General features: G+C 38.6%; 1 protein-coding gene across 3 annotated transcripts in view; it reads left to right on the forward strand.

The window, feature by feature from the left end:
* Positions 1 to 19623, forward strand: part of LOC135071186 (bifunctional heparan sulfate N-deacetylase/N-sulfotransferase) — a 122754-nt gene that overhangs the window by 72691 nt on the left and 30440 nt on the right. For all 3 annotated transcript variants that reach the window (XM_063964955.1, XM_063964952.1, XM_063964953.1), the window contains 5 exons: positions 1263 to 1454; positions 14976 to 15228; positions 16032 to 16194; positions 18395 to 18601; positions 18928 to 19105. In XM_063964955.1, coding sequence (XP_063821025.1) covers positions 1263 to 1454; positions 14976 to 15228; positions 16032 to 16194; positions 18395 to 18601; positions 18928 to 19105 — 993 coding nt within the window. The remainder of the gene's footprint in view (positions 1 to 1262; positions 1455 to 14975; positions 15229 to 16031; positions 16195 to 18394; positions 18602 to 18927; positions 19106 to 19623) is intronic.

The raw sequence follows: 19623 nt of genomic DNA on the forward strand, positions 1-19623 counted from the left end.
ACGTAATTTATGGACGCCCCCTAACCGTTTTATGTTCTTTTCATTTGAGTTTCCAATCTGTTGGCTAAGGCGTGGTTTTCATTAAAGCAAAGAGGCCACAAGCTGCGGCTCGCAGGACTCAGCTGCCTCCGATGAAATATTTTCACAAATTCCACCTTTATTTATTCTACGCTATAGAGATAAACGCTAATGGCGCTTTGATGTGGCTCCAACTTCGAACGCAACCTTAACTTTGGCAGCATTTGATTGATTTTCTTCTAAATTTCACCGCAACTGATTACTTAGTTAATATACAATTTGCATCTTAATCTCACAAACACTTCGTATTCTATTAAATGCATAGTAAACTTTTGAACAGGTTGTGAATTGCTAAATAATAGAGAATTTCTCTCGCGTTATAATCTTAATTGACTTCGGAACTAACGATTAAATGCCTTTGGATAATAAATAAGCTTCCATTCAAAGTTCGTTCCATTTAAATTTAATTATTAAATAGCATTGCGTGCTCCTAAGTTTCGGCATTATGAAATGTTTTGGACGTAATTAATTGTTGTAACTGGTAGTTACATTACTAATTTAGTTTTAGCAAAGAAAAAACACATTCGTTTATTTTTGGGACAATCTTAAATGTCGGTTGAAATAGGATGAGTAAAACTTTTAAAGCTGTTTTAATAAAATCCTATTTTACCGGTTTGTGCTCCTAGTTTTATTATTAAAAATAATTGTCTGTAAAGGGCCCTATACACTTAAGCGGACCGGCATTAATCGGCACAGCCGGACGGTAATGTAGATGAATGTTCGGGATAAAGGCCAATAGAGAGGCTTTGCCGTTCAACAAACACTGCGAACCGAATGTGCTGACCCGCTCATCTGTGTAGCGTACATAAATCCATATTAATATTTTAAATGCGAAAGGGAAAAATCTGCCGTTGTTGGTTTAACGGGTCTGACGCAGAATGTGCACTTTGCCACACCAATATAAAGGCAGAAGAATTTGTTTGTACCTATAATATTTTGCGAAGTGTGTGGATATCCAATAGCCACCGATTTTTTGTCGGCCGATAGTTTAGTCGGGCAGTTATTCAGTATGGGCATGTATGGAAGTGCGCACATTACACCGATTGATTCTTCATACAAATTAGAGTCGGACCCAACTATCGGCTGACAAAAAATCGTTGGTCTGCGCCAAGGCTAAGAAAGCATGTGATAATGTGACATGCTAGAAACTAGTAAAACAATAACGTCTGTCTTTTGTCTCACAGCCTGGTGTGGCGAGACCGCGTGCCGCGCCCGCTGTCCCAATGCTCGCTGCTCGCGTCGCAGCAGCAGGCCGCGCGCGACCACAGATCCGACGCGCGCCTGCGCATCGACGCGAAGGTGCTCGTCATCGTGGAGTCGGCCTACTCGCGACTGGGGCGCGACATCGCCGAGCTGCTTGTCGCTAATCGTATACGGTAAGTGGTAAGGTCATATAAAATAGGCGATGATCGTGACTCGTCTGTGTTTGTGCTATGATCGTTCGTAATCGTGCACTACTGGATATTTAATACATGCATCCGACAGCAGATTTATAGACCATGATCATGCAGCGACTACAAACGAGTAACCGCTAATCGTGTAGAGGAGCCATAACATTTTAATACAAAAACTCTGCTCTGCTAATTGTTCCAACTTCACCACCATGCGTGACTCGGTAAAATGCGTCATTGTCAGATCAACTTACAAACGAAATCAAGGTACGATCCCATCGTACTTGTCGTTGCTAAATCATTCTAAAATATTGTTTTTGTAACGGTTGACGAGGCGACCAATAGCTGCAAGTTCAAATACATTTATAGTACAATTTTACCACCGAAACTACAAAAACAATTCGGATACATGTCAACATGCACCGTATTTCGCTCTACAAAACAAAGAGTAACGAATACCGGGTAAAAACAACATACATATCTATAACTTCATTCGTATTTTCACATATTTCCCGGTACGGCACCACAAAGCTAATTTGGCAGAATAAAGAGTTAACGCAACCAAACCATTGTTGAGTTAAGTACCCTTCACTCGAGTGCGCCCATTCTGTCGGAGTACGTGGTATGTGTTTGACCCTTGATATATGTATTAATCCACCGAACGAGACAACAGACGAGAACTAGGGAAACATATTTTTGAAACGTTAGAAATCATGGCGCATACGAAAACGTACAAGTTCCTATACGATAGATGCAGATTCTATACAAATTACAATTCGAATGCCCCAAAAATACGTCTCGTACCCTACTATCACATATTATTTTATCGTGGCATAATGTAAAACAACATAACGTCATAATTATGTAGCGCGTTTTTCAGGAAGTCTGCCATTCACGGAGGCTCCTTAATATTTGTCAATAATAATATTAAATACAAAGAACGCAAAGATGTAGTAGGGCTATCAGTTGAGCGTGTTATCGAAATTTCCTGTGTCGAGCTTGAGAGTTACATCATTGTATGTGTGTATAGACCCCCTTCTGGGGACTTTGGTATTTTTGAAGCGGCTATTGAGGATGTTCTTAATAAAACTTGTAACAGCAACAAAAAGGTCTTAGTTTGCGGAGATTTTAACGTCAATTTACTAGATAGCTCATCATCATATTCTGTAAGACTACTTTCCCTTTTTAAGTCATTTAATTTGTTTAGTCAATTTAAGGAGCCAACTAGAATTACGGAAACCACAGCTACTTGTCTAGATAATATTTTCTCTAGCTGTGTCCCTGACAAAAAAGCTGTCATACACAATCTTACGTCAGATCACTGTGGTATTAAAGTTGAATTTATCTGTAATGAATTGAATAATAAAAGTAATAAAAATGCCGTATGTAGACCTGTAACCATTAGTCGTCTAGAACGTTTTAAAAATAATCTTGGAAATAAATTGCATTTAGTTCCGTACGTGCAGGGTGACCCTGATGCCCTTTACAATAACTTTTTCGAATGTATTAAAAACGAACATGACAAAGTTTTTACTGTAAAGCCATTAAAATCAAATACCAAATCTAAGTTTAGTGACTGGGCTACTAAGGGAATATACAAAAGTCGAAACACGTTATATGAGCTTTATGGCATGAAAAAATATAATAATAGTATAACTTTTATTGAATACGTGAAAAAGTATTCAAAAATGTTTAAGAAAGTTTGCTTCATGGCTAAGTCTTTTTATATTCGGGACAAGATAGGGAACGCCAGTAATAAAATAAAAGAAACTTGGAATGTTATCAACCGAGAGACTGGTAAACTAAAACCAAAAGATAATGACTTTTCTCTCAAAGTGAACGATAATTTGATATCTGCAGATAAAGATGTAGCAGAAGCTTTTAACAATTTTTTTTGCTAATATAGCTTCAGCAACAACTGCCAACTTAAAGTCATCTCCCTCCGAGGCTGAAGAAATTTTGAAGGCCCATGTGACACCCTGTAACTCGCACTTCTCTTTTAAACATATTACTCCATTAGATATCACTAAAACTTTTAATCTTTTAAATGTAAAGAGTACGACTGATATCTGGGGTATCTCTGTCAAGATAGTCAAACACATTATTGATATTATTTCCCCACAGTTAGCGATAATTTTTAACAATTGCATAGAGAAGGGAATTTTCCCTGACCTCATGAAACACAGTAGACTAATGCCATTATTTAAGTCCGGTAGCAAAACCGACCCTGGCAATTATAGACCCATTTCTATCTTGCCCGCTTTGAGCAAGATTTTTGAAAAAATCATACAGGATCAACTTATGGTTCACTTTGGCTCAAATAAACTCTTTCATAGTGAACAATATGGTTTTACTAAGGGTCGTTCCACCACCGATGCTGGGGTTGCACTACTTAAACATATTTTCGAGGCTTGGGAGAGTTCTCAAAATGCACTAGGGGTCTTTTGTGATCTCTCAAAAGCTTTTGATTGCGTAGAACATCAAACTCTAATTCGCAAACTGCACTACTATGGGGTAAAGGACTCGGCTTTGAATTTGATGCAATCTTATTTAAACTTTAGAGTTCAAAAAGTTGACATAAATGGTGTTTTGTCATCTGGGTCACCTGTGAAAATGGGAGTTCCGCAGGGGTCCATTCTGGGTCCATTCTTGTTTCTTATATACATTAATGATCTACCATATTTTGTTAGAAACTCTTGCGAAATCGTGTTATTTGCTGATGACACATCTTTGATTTTTAATATTGATAGAAGTAAAAATAACTTTGACGATGTAAATAATGCACTAACAAGAGTTTTAAGTTGGTTCACTACAAATAATTTACAACTCAATGCAAAGAAAACAAAATGTATAAAATTCTCTTTGCCCAACGTAAAAACAGTTAGTACTCAAATAGAACTTAATAATAATGCAATTGACATGGTAGACTCGACTGTATTTCTGGGAATTACCCTGGATTCAAAACTCCAGTGGGGCCCCCATATAGAAACTCTAGCGGGAAGGCTCAGCTCAGCAGCTTTTGCAATAAAAAGGATACGGTCATTAACCGATGTTTCAACAGCTCGCTTAGTCTACTTTAGCTACTTTCATAGCCTAATGTCATATGGAATCATGCTATGGGGAAAAGCTGCAGATTTTGAAACAATATTCATTTTGCAAAAACGTGCGATAAGATACCTATATAAAATGAAAGCAAGGGCGTCCCTTAGAGAGTTGTTTAAAGAAATTGGCATTCTCACGGCCGCTTCACAATACATCTTGAACTGTATTCTTTTTATTCATCAAAATATTAATGATTTCAAAAAGAAAAGTGATATTCACCAAATAAACACTAGAAATAAAAATAAATTAGCTATACCCTCTTTCAGACTTAATAAAGTGTTTGCCACTTTTATGGGACAAGGTATCCATTTTTATAACAAAGTCCCTGATAAATATAAAGAGCTACCGTATAATAAATTTAAAGGTATAGTTAAAGATCACATGCTTAAAAAAGCTTATTATACAACTCGTGATTTTCTTAATGATAAGTCATCCTGGGAGTAGGATTATGGTCCTCTCATGCTCGTACTAAAAAGAATTTAAATTCGTGCTATGAAAAGTAATGTATTAACTAATTTTCTCTAATGTTATAGTGTCATGCTTCTCAATCTGGACTGTTACTTAGCTTATTATTATTAGTTTTTTTTTTAAAGAGATAACTTGGAATTGTCATTCTCACTAAAATGTCTCTGGGGTGGTGGCGTAGTGAGGCGGGTCGTTACATTCCCTCTAATATGGTCGAGTGAAGCGATGGCTGGTTCACTCGTCATGTCTGTGAACAGGCGCTGCTTTCGGGGACTGGTCAATCCAAGTTATTCAAATTTATTAATGCGAATCATTTCTCCTAGTATTTAAGTATCTTAATTTGTAAGTCTAGATATTAGCACGTTACTACCTTGTTTAATATGCCACGCAATTTTGTATACCCATTCTTATAAGATACATCATACAAGAATGCGTGGTAAATTCAGTGAACTGCTCCTGAATCAAATGTACCTACTACTGCTTTTTCTATTTATTCATATTAACCGGCAGACAGTGGTGACTGAGTTTGTTGCGGCGCTTCTTCTCAGCACTTGCCAAATGTTGGTCTCGAAGCGCTGGTAGGGTAAAAAGATTATGAGACATGTAGAGGCTCCTTAAGAGCAAAATGACGATTTGTAAGAACTATTTATTAGTCTAAACAAATAAAGAAATTTTAACTTTTGACTTTTTTAATTGGCCGACTGGTTAAAAGTTTTATCGTCTGAAACAACTGACGAAAATTGTGTTGACGTTTTTCAGTCTTTGTTTTTTTTTAAACACCAAATACTGAAACTTGCGAACAACAAGAATGTGTCACTGCCCCAATTTCCCGTGCATCTCTTTTTAACTGGCTCAAATAGCACGTTTCGTTTTTATTGTAACAGTTTTGGCAGCCCGCTATCAGTTTTATGAAGTCCCCAACTTGCCATACCAATTGCACTGTGCATGTGCTAATCGGACTAATAAACACGTAATACAGTTCGTGTTTTGCGTCAGAATTATAATTATTTAAATAACAACTAAATATAACTCTAAAATGTATAATATTTTAACGAATTAATATAGATTTTCTTCATTTCAATATTAAAACCAGAACAATGGCAACCATTACAAACAGAAATTACATAAGTAAGTCATTTTAAAACAAAACAAAAACCTCATCGATTTTTCAACGAATGCATCAAGAGTATCCGATTACTCTGAATTTCATACATTTTTCAGTGTTTTTTTCATTTCAACATATTGAAATTCATAGAGAACGCGGCGCTATCGGTTTACGCGTTGCTCTCGCCTACATACCTTTTAATTTTTATATGTTGAAAGATTTAGGTGATTATTACGTATTCAATGTACATTTTCTTGTTGACAAAAAATATTTCAAAGCTTTTCTATTTTTGTATTTCGCTAAAAGGGCGTACCTTCAAAAGTTTGCTTTCAACATTTGCCGAGGGCTCGGCTGGTGACTATCACCGAGTCGTGTTTGCTTTGTTTTTACACGGGGAGTCGATCGCGTTGACAGCTAATATACGGACGAATTGATGTACTGCTGCGAGGGTGGAGACGGGAGGATTATACACGGTGTTCCGTATGTGCGGTGGGAGGTCGAATCACGGTAGGGACCGCCGGATGAGTGTTTGTACATCAATAGGAAAATAACGCGCTGGTGAGATTTGATTCTGTATGCGCGGACGTATTTATGTACTTGTACTTTGCGCGAGTGCAGACGGGAGATTTATTGTTCAGTATGTATAAAGATTTAAATTAAAATATACATTGGGTCAAACTCAGATAATCATGGTGTTAGGGCAACTATGAGTAACTGGGCTTGATGACAGTAAATGCAGCTGTTCCATTTACTATAGGGTGGATGACTCTATCTACATACAGCCTGTCTTGCATGAGCATATTCTTTTGAGTTGAGTGGAACTCTGAAGTAACAATAGAAAAATAATGCTAATCAGTGTTTGATTCTGTTCACAGTACCTAACATACAGAAGTATTGACGTATGCCACGGAACGCGATTCGCGAAAACATGTAAAAAATAATAACTTGAAGGTTAATATTTCTTTTAATAAGACACTAACGGCGTAACGTTCTTACCTATACATTTTATCCAGTAAAAACCTACTTATATCTGAAAAACTTCCGGTATATAGTTTGCAGTTGTTTCTCTAACAAACTGCTTTTCTTGTTAGTACTTCCATGATTTACTGCGCCCGTAGTCCCTCACCTATATCTGTCGCGTCCTCTCCCGCTTCTGACTTTTTGCTCTGGGGCGTCGCGTCGGGTTAAAAATCGGTTTCCTTTTGAGCCCCTCTCTAAGGTAGTGATGGGACTACAATAACCTCGTTCGGGTGCCGATTTTTCAGATAAGTTTTAATTTTCGCGTACAGCTTTTAAAATTATTTTGATTTTGAAGGTAACGTGGACTGGACAGACACATTTTTTATTACTTTCATTAAACATTCTGTATTTCATTAGAAAGTAAGTACAAGTACCATGGTATTTATACTAAGTCGCTTGAGAAATATTTAGTTGTCATTTTTAAAAGTACTTATTTAAAATTTTTTGTTACCGTATATCTTATAGCACTGGTTATAAGTCCTAAATAACGCCTATCTCGAAGCTAGTGGTATAGGTACCGTTTTAATATGTCGTCTTGTTTGTTACACTGTAATCTTAATTACAAGTTCATTAAACGTTAATACTCTAGTAGATTATAACAATGTGCTCATATTTATTTTTGTCCTTTGGAGCTGCTATTCTGCCGTATAATCGTAATCGAGCAACGATTACGAACTAAGTAAGAACAACACTACAACGAACTACGTTTCTCCCGCGGTTGTTCATGAAATGTTTGACGAGTCACGGAATTAGTTTTCCTCCGTAACGTTTTTTGCAGAAGTGCTTCAAGCTTTCTTTTCCTCTTTGATGTTGTCTTAATCTCGTGCTTATGTTGAGGGCACCGGTAATAATGGATGTTATGAAAAAATTCATCTCCTGAAAGAATATTGTGAAGAGTAAAAGTTGGGTCAATAGCCCAAACTCGATGGTGTTGCGTAGAAGGAAAAGGGGATCTTAATGAGTTTATTGCGGGGAAAAGAGTGGTGTATCTGCTTCATTTCAGCTCAACAATGTTAACAAAATTGTTGATACTTAAAAGGTGGAGTTTGAAGCTGAGACCGTTACGTTGAGAAGTCATATTATAATAAAAACGTATAAAAATACAATCTTGCAATCGAGATCTGCGGAAGCGGTCTACCATCGTTATACGCGTTTAAACCGCGACAACCCTATTATGAGACCTAACGACCCCAGCGTCAAGATAAGCCTGTAAAGCGCTTAGTTTCATAAATATCAATTGTCGTAGTACGCCAAGTATTCATAAACTGCACGGTTAACTCGGTGATTGCGTTAATTTGGCAAACGGCTCGGGGGGCGCGCCGGTCCCGTAAGTGGCATAAACGGGCCTCGTGAGACGTTTGTCCGGGCATGGTACACTTGCCACTTGATAAATACTCGACGCCTTCTGGAAGCAGCCGTAAAAGCGATTGAATAAATGATTGCTAAGCTGGACGTCTCGTGGTGGATGTTACATTTTTAACGCCTCTTATCGATAGTTCGGATATTTTTATTTAACTTGTAGAAAGTATTTTATGAAAGGTTTTAAAAAGTTTGCTGCATTTAGTCAATATAAAAACTCAGATAAAATGTAAAAAAAAGAAAAGCTGCCACATTAACGTTACTTTAATCTTAATTAATATCAAATGAAACGGACTATCACGAACTCATATTAACACTCGGTCTATATTAAATACTGTTATCGAAGTTAAGTTGAAGTTATTAGCGCAAATACGCATAGTTTTCCTACTAATGCCGGTATAACCATTAAGGAACTTGCGACTGCAACCCTCTTTACCTAACTAGTGACGTACCTACTTAGTAAACAACTTAGCTCCATTAGTTTTTGCTCCCACCAGTAGACAGTGAGTGCCCCTCAGACCGAACAAACAACTCCTCTAAGAATTTTTCTAAACTCAGAAAGAAAATTTTACGTTCCATCGCTAGTCGCATTAGGTATACTGGAATGGAAAACTAAAATGTGTGTATTTTCAAAGTTGAAAAAGACTTTTTCTTCGAACTCGGCAAATTCTAAATAAAACCCACAAATAGCTTCCAGTTGTAACTGAAATGAGACTTCTAAGAATTTGTAATTTAACATTACTTATCGCCACACTAAATATTTATTTTCAGACTCGTTCCACTTCTGAGATAAACGTAATAGCATTACTTAAAGCAAATACAATTAAGATTCCACAAACGTAAATGAAACTTGTTAAAACGCAGTCACTGTTTTAATTTCTATTTATTATTAAGTCCACAGTTGACCCAGCTCGTATTACTGCTTAATAACATTAACCCGACCTCGCGATGCAATGTTGCTTAATTAGGAGATAATTTAATAACAACCATTGGCTTTTACAGTGTTAGGGGTAATGGGAAGTTAATTAAATATAAAGCAAGGTGAGCTAGTGGATGTAGAGGGGGTGTCAACCGCCTGACGCGAGAAGTGCCAAAAGCTTTGAATAATTTTACAGTCGCATATAGTAGGGCATAAGCGGCGCACAGCCTCGACAATATTCAAATGTAATACCATAGACGAAATATGCTGCGCGAAAAGCAATATTGTAAGTTTAAATCTTTCCTAAACTCAAAATGGGTTAGAAGAATTCATGCTAAGATATTAGACCGACGAAAAGTGTCACGGCAACAGCAATTCGTACCTAAATACCTACGCCTCCGCGAATCCGAGTGACTACAAAAACAATAATGTTGATTGAAAAATTATCTGTAAGGAAAGGGTAAAGTAAAGATCGTATTTATATCAGAACGTTTTTAGAAGTGTAAGTAACCTGACAACAGGAACTCGAACCTTCTTCGCCTTTACGAATTGAAGTAACGTAAATCTATAAAAAAATTTTGAAGGGTAGAAAGAAATAGGAGAAGAATTTTTGTATGGGGAATCAATAATTTAAACGATATGAACATTATGCTTTTGGTAATAGTAAATTAAGTGTTTTTGGATGGATAACACACGCGCCATATACACTCTGTGACAGGCACGTCGCACTCGCATTCCATGTAGATTGTAGGCGAAGCCGAGAGCCAAAGCTAGTTCATAGTGTAAATTAGTAAAAGTCCTAATATCAGAAGCTCTTTAGAAGTAGTAAGTAGCCTGGCAACAGCAAGTCGAACCTCCTCCACGAGCGGATGGCGCGTCGTTGCGGCAACAGTTAGTTAGTTAGTAGTGCCATTAGACCCCACCGGCCCGCCCCCTATCTCACCGCCTAGTTCTCCATTAATGCTCGTTTGTGTCAAAACGGCTTAATTACTTTACATTAACTCGTTTTGACACAGTTTCCTTTAATCTCCTCAAAAGCACGCCCCGTAAGAGCATGCCAAGTTTCATACTCCAAATGGCATTTCCTCTTTAGGTGAAAATGTGTTTCACTGTAACCGTTGCCGTAATTCTTAATGTTACGAAGCGATATTGCGGCTTCATAATAGCAAAATTAATTTATATTAATGAAACAACTTAACATGCAGACGGCACACTATTTTGACAGTGCTCTTAATGATTCTGGTATTGTTGGAATAGCGGGAAGTAATTTGGGTTGATTAAATTTAAGATGTGTGTTTTCGGAGAATTTCAAATCCAATGCTTGTTTAAATAGGTGACACTAAACTGAAAATATTCGCGTCAAACTCGTTACAAACTCACGAGCTCGCGGTGGAAAACATCACGGCAGCGGAGCGACATTTCCTCATACGTGTTCTAGTTTGTTTTCCAGTTTGATTGTTACGTCCACTTGACCCTTTTGTGATGTAAACGCCGCCGTTTATTGCTCCCGCCCGTCGTAAAGTCGGCTTTATAGTGGCACAAGAGAGAAAATCGCTTTTTTAATAGAGCACTAATGGATATTCCGTTGGCCGATGCCCTCCGGCCGCCCTCCCGATAGACCCTTCATCCTGCGTCAATGCAGTTCGTTACGCCCGATACCCACTGTGTGCCTACTTTGCTCCTCAAACATTCAACCTTTTTAGGCGATTGTGTAAGCCTCGCACATAAAGGGATTACCTTTATAAAATGTGTTCGGGTTTGTTTTGTGTTGGCATACTCATGGTTTTGTAAGGTTAACAAAGATGTCTTAGAAGTGCTGAAAAACGTGTGATCGTAAACATTGTGTCAGAGGTTAGTCAATTGAGTTTGTTAAATAGTGACATAATCACGACGGTTTGTTATTGTAATATGCAAAATCATGAAAGAGGGTTCTCCTTGATACGTTAAAATCTTAATAAACTTAATCGATCAACAAGTATTTTATAAAAATTGTCGCATGTAACGTGTAACCGGTTGCTCCTTAAAATAATGGGACCCTAATTAATATTTCAAGTTTAAAAATAAAGCAAAAACGGGCACAAGAAAACAGTTTTAAAGATCCATTAATAGCGTTTTTCTCCTCCAGCCCGGGTTAAAAAAAACATTGCTCCAACGGCAGTAGGTTACCTGTTTTTATTAATTGTTTTAGTACTGCTGTACTGTACAACTGGTACAACTTCACACAATCGCACATTTTTGTGCAGAATACGAGCAAAATTATATCATTCTGTAAGATTTTGTCAAAACAAAACTGGTTCAGTCATTATAGAAATTACGAACAGGGTAAAACGTTTCACCTATTTTAAACTTCCCTTGTCCCCTTGTCCTCTCAAATGTCCTAATCTTTTCACTGAATTATCTGAATAGATAGTTTTGAGCGACCCGGTGAGCCACCACTAGTTCAATAGTCCAGCTTTATTATTATTACGGACCCAATTTAGTTTTAGAGTAAGTAATTGAAAGCCATTTACCTATTTTTAGCCCAACCTTGGCTTGTTTATTTTGCCTGCCATTGAATATAATCGAAATTGCAAGAACCACCAGTGAATTCAAATAAAATAACTCAATGAATTGTCACTTATAAAACATGTCTATCATAATGAGACTTTCTAAGTTTTGTCAGTAGTTTTCCGACTTTCAGTTGTTGTAAGTTAGTATGGCCTTTACGGCTCGTAGCTACCTTTCCGCCCAGTAACATTCGTGTGCACTCTCAACTTTTGTATCGCTGCTTAGTGACTATACCTATATACTTACTTACGACTCCATTAACTCTCGTAGCATTAACTTAAATAGCTATATTGAAGAAGAGATGTTAACGCCGTCTGACTTTAGCAGAAACTGACGAATCGTAACTCTTGGCTCCATAAATCCATTTTTTTTCTGGAAACGCTTGACCTAGAATGAATGATTGCTGTCTGACCTCTATAACCTCCATACAGCGGAATTACTTCATAAAACGCCTTCATACCCGACTTCTCAATTCTCTGAACTGACCTACTTGCACCCGTATTTCCAAAGATCGTCTGAACACGTACCTACCCTAATAAATAAGGAAAAGTATACTCCCAACAGTCAGGCAATCAAATTGTCATTTCGTAGAAAGAAAGTAAACAAATAGCAACTCGATGGTAAGTGATTAGTGACCGCCCTTTCGTCTCCCTATTTTCTTTTAAGGTTGATTGTAAAATTTTCTAGGAAAACAATCATAACGGCTACGCTGAAAATGAAAGTTAAATTCAAAATGTCTTTCTTTAACTATACAGTAACTTGTGTGGAGAAGCGCCGTTATCTAAGAAATGGGCAAGTCGGTGGCGTCGCGAACTCTGACATTGCCCCCTTTTATTGAACTCACTCGCGCTCCCTTATCACGAATTAGCCCTCGTCGCATTCGGTTCACGGTTAAAGTAGGCCGTTTCGTGCGCTCTAATTTAAACCGAGCGCTCTCTCGCTTAATGGCAGGACACTAATTAAGGTAATTAGAAACATGTTAGCGCAAGTTAAATAGTCAGCCTCATCACGTCCTCGCTTTATGACCGTTCAAGTTTGCACAAACAAATTACTACAACTTATTTAGCAACTTGTTCGATATTGATAGGCGGAGTAGCTCTGCTATACGGGCAGCTCAAAGTTCCCAACGAGTGCCCGTTAGGCGAAGGCGCACCGGCGAATAGGTAAATGCTATTTGCAAGTTTCCACTCGCCTAGCTATGTAGCGCTCTTGCGCTGCCAAATTGAAACCCACCTTAACTGGAGCAAAATGAATGGTCGCCAATAGCCACAGCATATTTCATACAGCATATCGCCGCATTCTGCTGACCTGTTCCGCACTCAAAGACCTGTAGAATCTGTTGGTTTTGGTAAACGGATTGAAAATTGGAAAGTATCCTAAAAGGGAAATGTTTGGACAGTTCAATTTTCAATATTGCCAATCAACTTCGACCGCGCTTGTTCTCTGTTTGAAAAGGGGAGGCCGCGGATGCTATTTAAATTGTACAGTTTTATGACAAGGGTCGACCATCATTGCTTTGATTACTATTTGGTTAAGGTTATTTGCTTTGAATTTCAACGGCGCTTCCTTTACGATTTTTAAGCCAAATGAAAGGTTCAAAGTCATCCCCGAAGCATATTTTAATGGAATAAATGTACGAGGTAAGGCTCAAAAGATTCACAGCCTGACAAAGAAAAACGACACTTAATGTTATGAATACAAGACACTTTTCAGATCGTTTGATTAGCTTTTCTGTACATCTGTAAAAGCTGATAGGAGCTTTGTCTTGAAAACGGGCGGAAACCGCAACGGTCACTCACTACATCTTTAGCAGAATGTTATAATTTATTTAAGTCGATCGTTACTTTTGATAACAACCACGTTTTTAAAGCATTCAAGCTTTTTGCTACCTTTCGAGAGACTAGTAATAGAAGTCGGGATAGCTGTAATAGATGCTATTTTAAAAAAAAATATGCCGATAGTAAAACCGAAATACACGTACTTATTTCGTATTCATGTTCCCAACGTTATCAAATTAATAAAGAGAAATCATTTGCGAGCATATAACATTTGAATATTTACTATCGTTGTAAGTATTCACATCATGTTTATACACGGAGATAAGAGGGTTTGATATGGAACGCATAATATCTTCGCGTGTTGACTGTCCTATTTTCTATTTATAAGTAAAATATGCGGAAGCAGACATTGCTATAATAAATACGTGCCGAGTAGCGCCGTCATCTCTGGTATCTATTAAATCTCATACTTCTGTATACATTGTATAATGATGTTTATTGAATATTATTAAATTAATAACGCCGGCGGATATTCGAGTAGGTACATAGCTAATGAAGTGCCTGCTTACCGACGCAATTCTTGAAATATTATCCCCCTAATAAATTGGTGTTGCTTTACGCCAAAATTAAGACGCCTATCCATCAAGGCAGTAGTTAACAATTTATCTGTATAGCGTTGAATTAATTGATTAAAATGTAGAGCTCATTTCAAATTCTGTTTAAATAGGTCGTTTCAACATAGCACAAAAGTTGGGATAGTTTTGTTCAAAAACATGATTAATCAACCCAATTGTGTACCTTAGTTAAGCCATCTAAATGGACACAATATTATACTATAGAATGTTACTTCAAGTACTGTAAATTAGCGTTACATACATTTTGATATCATTGGATCGTCGAGGCGCCTATTAGTCAAGATACGAGAATGAGGACGTCCAACATAATGTGACGTAAAGGTTTATAGTTTGATATTTAATACGCTATAAATCATGTCCCGCGCATATTTTAGCGACAGCTCATTAATTAGAAATTCTGTACATCGATTCGTTACAGCTCTATCTAAGATGTTATTTTCATGCAATAATATCTATGTATTTCCTGGTTTATCTAACATCGAGATTTATTGTAGAGCGTGTACCTTTTCATACATTTTTAATATTAATTCGTGAATTAACTGCAATTTGATCATTTATTGATTTTTTTGTACACAGGTATAAGGTAGAGGTCGCAGGGAAGAGTCTTCCCGTGCTCACCACCCTAGACAAGGGCCGCTACGGCGTGATCATGTTCGAATCGCTCTCCAAGTACGCCAACATGGACAAGTGGAATCGAGAACTGCTAGACAAGTACTGCCGCGAATACTCCGTCGGCGTCGTGGCCTTCGCCACGCCCGGCGAGGAAACCCTGGTCGGCGCACAGCTCAAAGGATTCCCACTCTTCATGCACACCAATCTCCGACTGAAGGCAAGTCCCCAAACTTTGCACCTAAACGATACCCGAATTTCATTTCTATTTCAATTTAATATTAACTTTCCAACGACTTTGAATAACCTCGTAATGTTATAATGAACTTGGTAATTATTGCTAACGGTTTCAGTTGAGAAAGCTTAATGTTGCGGAATATTTACTAGTCTCCGAAGTGGTCATTATCAGCGCTCCGCTTGCTCTCGATTTTCCCAGAATTCATTTTATCGGTATTATTAAAGTGAACTAAGTAATCAGTAATTTGAATAAAGCTTTAACAAATTAATGTATTCAACTGTGTTAAGGTACCGCCATACAAGCACAGCTTAGTGCCTCACCTTTGAAAAATCTACTCAGTGAAATACATGGTATAGTGCACCACGTAACATGTCTCCGCGATAGGATTAACACCTGATATGATGGCTATTTTTTATGCCGTTTGACTCTCGTTCTTTAATCTAAAACAAAAGACTTTTACAGGTGGACAAAGACCTCCCCTAAGTATTTCCACAACGACCAGTTCTACGCTGTCAGCGTCCAGGCGCTTTCCGTGACCTTCACACAAAAACGAGAGTTTTTTTTCGTCAGGAAATGCATGAAATGGCATACTCACTGACCCGAGGGAACCAGTGGGTCATGTGAGGCTTTCCCTGCCAGATGTTCAGGGCCTACTCACTAGATCCTGACGGTGTCCTCCCAGTCTTTGGGATAGAACTGCGAGTTATTAGACAACCTGCGCTGATCTCATCCTGGCGCTTCCCGCGACCTTCACCAGACTTAATTTTGACTTTGCTTTTGTTCAGGACGCGACCCTCAACCCGGCGTCGCCGGTGCTCCGGCTAGCCCGAGCCGGCGAGACAGCGTGGGGCGCGTTACCCGGCGACCACTGGACCGTGTTCAGGGCCAATAGCTCTACGTACGAGCCTGTGGCATGGGCGCTAAGGCAGAACGAGTACGGCACTAACGGTAAGTCAGCAGTCAGCACTTCCACAGGAAAAAGACTTAAAACCTCATTTGGGAGAAATTGAGATTCATTCAGGACTCTGGGGAAAATACTCGATAGAAAGAATGGTCGATGGGCCAGTCGCTATCCATTGTCAGTTTAGGAATGACAGATGACAAGAAGTAAAACGTTAGTAGCATCACACGCGCGCTCGAAAAATAACTAAAAAAATGTAAATGCATGATGAGATTTAGTGGTTTTATGACATTCGATCTCCCACCTTAATTACTAGAAATCACTTGTACTTTAGTAATACGATAATCGTTTATTCTCAAGTTGATAAAAGTTTCCAGAAATATGGTGGAAGGAATTTCAGAACGCCAAAATAATTCACATCTAAATCATTCGCAACATTACACTTAGACCCGAATGTTAGTTGCTATCGGCCTAGAGCAGCCGGCGGTGACTATTCGACTGTTTTCAAGGCCAATACACAAACGCTTGGCCCTTTACAACTAAACAAATATGAACTCAACTGAGTTCATGGATTTCCAAAGTAAATCTCAAGTCTACAAACATAAATGAGTCAGCGCTAAACCAGTTTCGTGTGTAGGTAATGTTATCCACTGTGACTGTAAAGGATTTCTAGATCACAGAACCGGTTGTGAGCAGATGTTCATACCTGCACCTATGAATAGTTTAATAGCCATTACTTGTGAACATCTCCGAATCTGAATCAATAAAAACCATTTTATAGTTAAATGCAGCCGTGTATCCTGTGCCTGAAAGCTCTAAAACGAGTGTGAGCTCAGCTTTATACCTTTTTGAAGGAAATTGAATAGCGCCAGACGTGCTCCCGTCGCACATAATAAATATCACTGAATAGCTGCATAGAATCAAATATCGTATTCCTAATACACTTCAAGGAATATTATAAACAAGCTTGTGCCTGTGCTGTGGTTTCACTCGCGTTGATTTGGTCTGTCATAGACTAACACATTAATTCAGAGCAGTATTTTTTGACAACTTTAAAAATTATGGGTTGCCCATACTATTTTTATTATTTAAGGTTATTTGAGACCATATCCTGTCTTTCTCCATGGGCTAATTTATCCCTACATTTTTTTCTGTATCCATAAAATTATAATAATGTAAAGAACAATGCAATGGTGTGAAATAAAAATCTCGTTCTCCTATTTTACCTACTTTCGGTTTCGTATTTTATATTCGTAGATTAATATTTAAGGCACTGCAAGTAAGCATTATGCAAGACACTAAAACACTCAAAGCGCACTTGGCGTTGCCGCTAATGTTAGCTTGCATAACTTCCAGGCTTACAAAGGAATACAAAGTGCACCGGAGAGCTTTAAATCCTTAGCTTAAATTATAATAGATTTACCTTCATACAATCTAAGAAAGACATTCTTGTTGGATCAAAATGCAGATGTTATTCACTTTAAGTTAACGGAACTAAATTAGACCTACATAATTTAAGAAAAGCAGTAGCAATTCGCTTTTAACTATGTGAAACTAGCATATAATTTTACGGTAAAGCTGTTATGCCAGGAAATCCTAATCCCAGCCAATTAGTGTCTACATTTAGGACTGACTACACACATTTGAGCACACGTCCCTGAAAATCTCGGAAATTGCAGATGTGTAGTCATGTTGTCCGACCCTTAACGAGATATTTTTCCCAATCTTATCCAATTAGTCTACGACAACACTGGAATACGTATGAGAATTTGGGCTATTGGAGTGGAGTGACATCACCCTACATAGACTATGTCGTCCGGTATCGCACGACTTCGCCTGACATGCCTAGCGACAAGACGTATTGCGGGACATTCATGTCCTACTCTAGTCTTTAGGGCTTTGCCAAACAGAAAGCTTTCCTAGATTCTTGTAGCGTTAAAGCGCTAAAATGCTGCGTTCTATCGACGCGTTATAGTACTGAGTTGTACGATTGTAAGTACCGTGATCACGCTCTCTTCTAGCACTATACAACTCAGGTCTATAGCGTATCGATAGAACAGAGCGCTTGCCGTACGCGGTCTTTTGACAGTTTGCTTCTGTCACCGTACAGCATAAGGCAGCGCTATAGAATGCAGTGCTATAGCACTTTGCCCCTAAGAAAGAAATATGATAATTGAATTAACAGAAAAGGCACTAAAAGACATTCTGCTTGGCAAAGCCTCTAGTGTTGTTTTTTCTCCCGTACAGAAGAACGAGTCCCCCTAGCGACTGTGATCCAAGACCACGGGCGCTGGGACGGCGTGCAACGCGTGCTATTCGGCTCCGGCCTGCAGTTCTGGCTGCACAGGCTGCTGTTCCTCGACGCGCTGAGCTACCTCAGCCACGGCCAGCTCAGTCTCAGCCTCGACAGGTGGATACTGGTCGATATCGATGACATATTCGTTGGCGAGAGAGGTACGCCAGATCTTGATCACCATTCTTCTTGATTTTCAACTGTTTTCAGTCACCAGAATGCTATTTTTATTGACTTGAACGTAGCTTTCTAGTATTCAGTACTCGTGCACTTAATACACTTTACCTTTCTTAACTGTGACAACTAAAAATTAAAGTAATTCTCAAAACCATTTACCTAATTTCTATACTATTAAATCAACGATTTCCTCCTCATTCTAAAAAACACATTCTTCGCACATTTCATGTCTGGCGACATTGACCCTCTCCCTCATGTCTCGGTCCTCATTCCCTCCTCAATCATCACTACATGAACCCTCTTGACCCAGGGACACGGTTACACGAGGAGGACGTGCAGGCTCTGATGGCCTCCCAGTCGGCCCTCCAGAGGCTAGTGCCAGGGTTCCGGTTCAACCTCGGCTTCAGCGCAAAGTACTACCACCACGGAACCACGCTCGAAAACAGAGGCGACGACGCATTACTAAAGAATAGGGAGCACTTTAACTGGTATGTATGCTTTTTGTACTTTTCGACGGGTATCTTACTTACTTGGATAATAAGTAGTATCATGTACTTTTCTTGGAACACTGCTGAAAAAAGCAAGATTTGTTGAATACCCTTTAACCTAGGCGCAGACCACCCAACTTTTTGTCGGCCGATAGTTTAGTCAGGCAGTTAATCAGTATGGGCATTATTGGGCATGTATGGAAGTGCGCACATTACACCGATTGATTATTTATACAAATTAGAATCGGGCACAATTATCGGCCGACTAAAAATCGGTGGTCGGCTTAGAGAAGACAGCACAAATGGCACCAAGTAATACAGTACTCTCGTAGTGTATTACTTGGTGCCGAGGAGGATGATTGGATGCCTCACAACATAAATGTAGCAATGCCTCGCGTAACAAACTTCGCAGACAGTATTCGAAAATATCTGTATATCGATCACAAATATTACCTTGACTTGACCTCAACTCAATAAGCCACCAACAAATGGGTGAATTATTTATTGACACATTTTTT

The sequence above is a fragment of the Ostrinia nubilalis genome, chromosome 4, assembly GCF_963855985.1.
Source record: "Ostrinia nubilalis chromosome 4, ilOstNubi1.1, whole genome shotgun sequence".
In the NCBI taxonomy this organism is placed as follows: domain Eukaryota; kingdom Metazoa; phylum Arthropoda; class Insecta; order Lepidoptera; family Crambidae; genus Ostrinia; species Ostrinia nubilalis.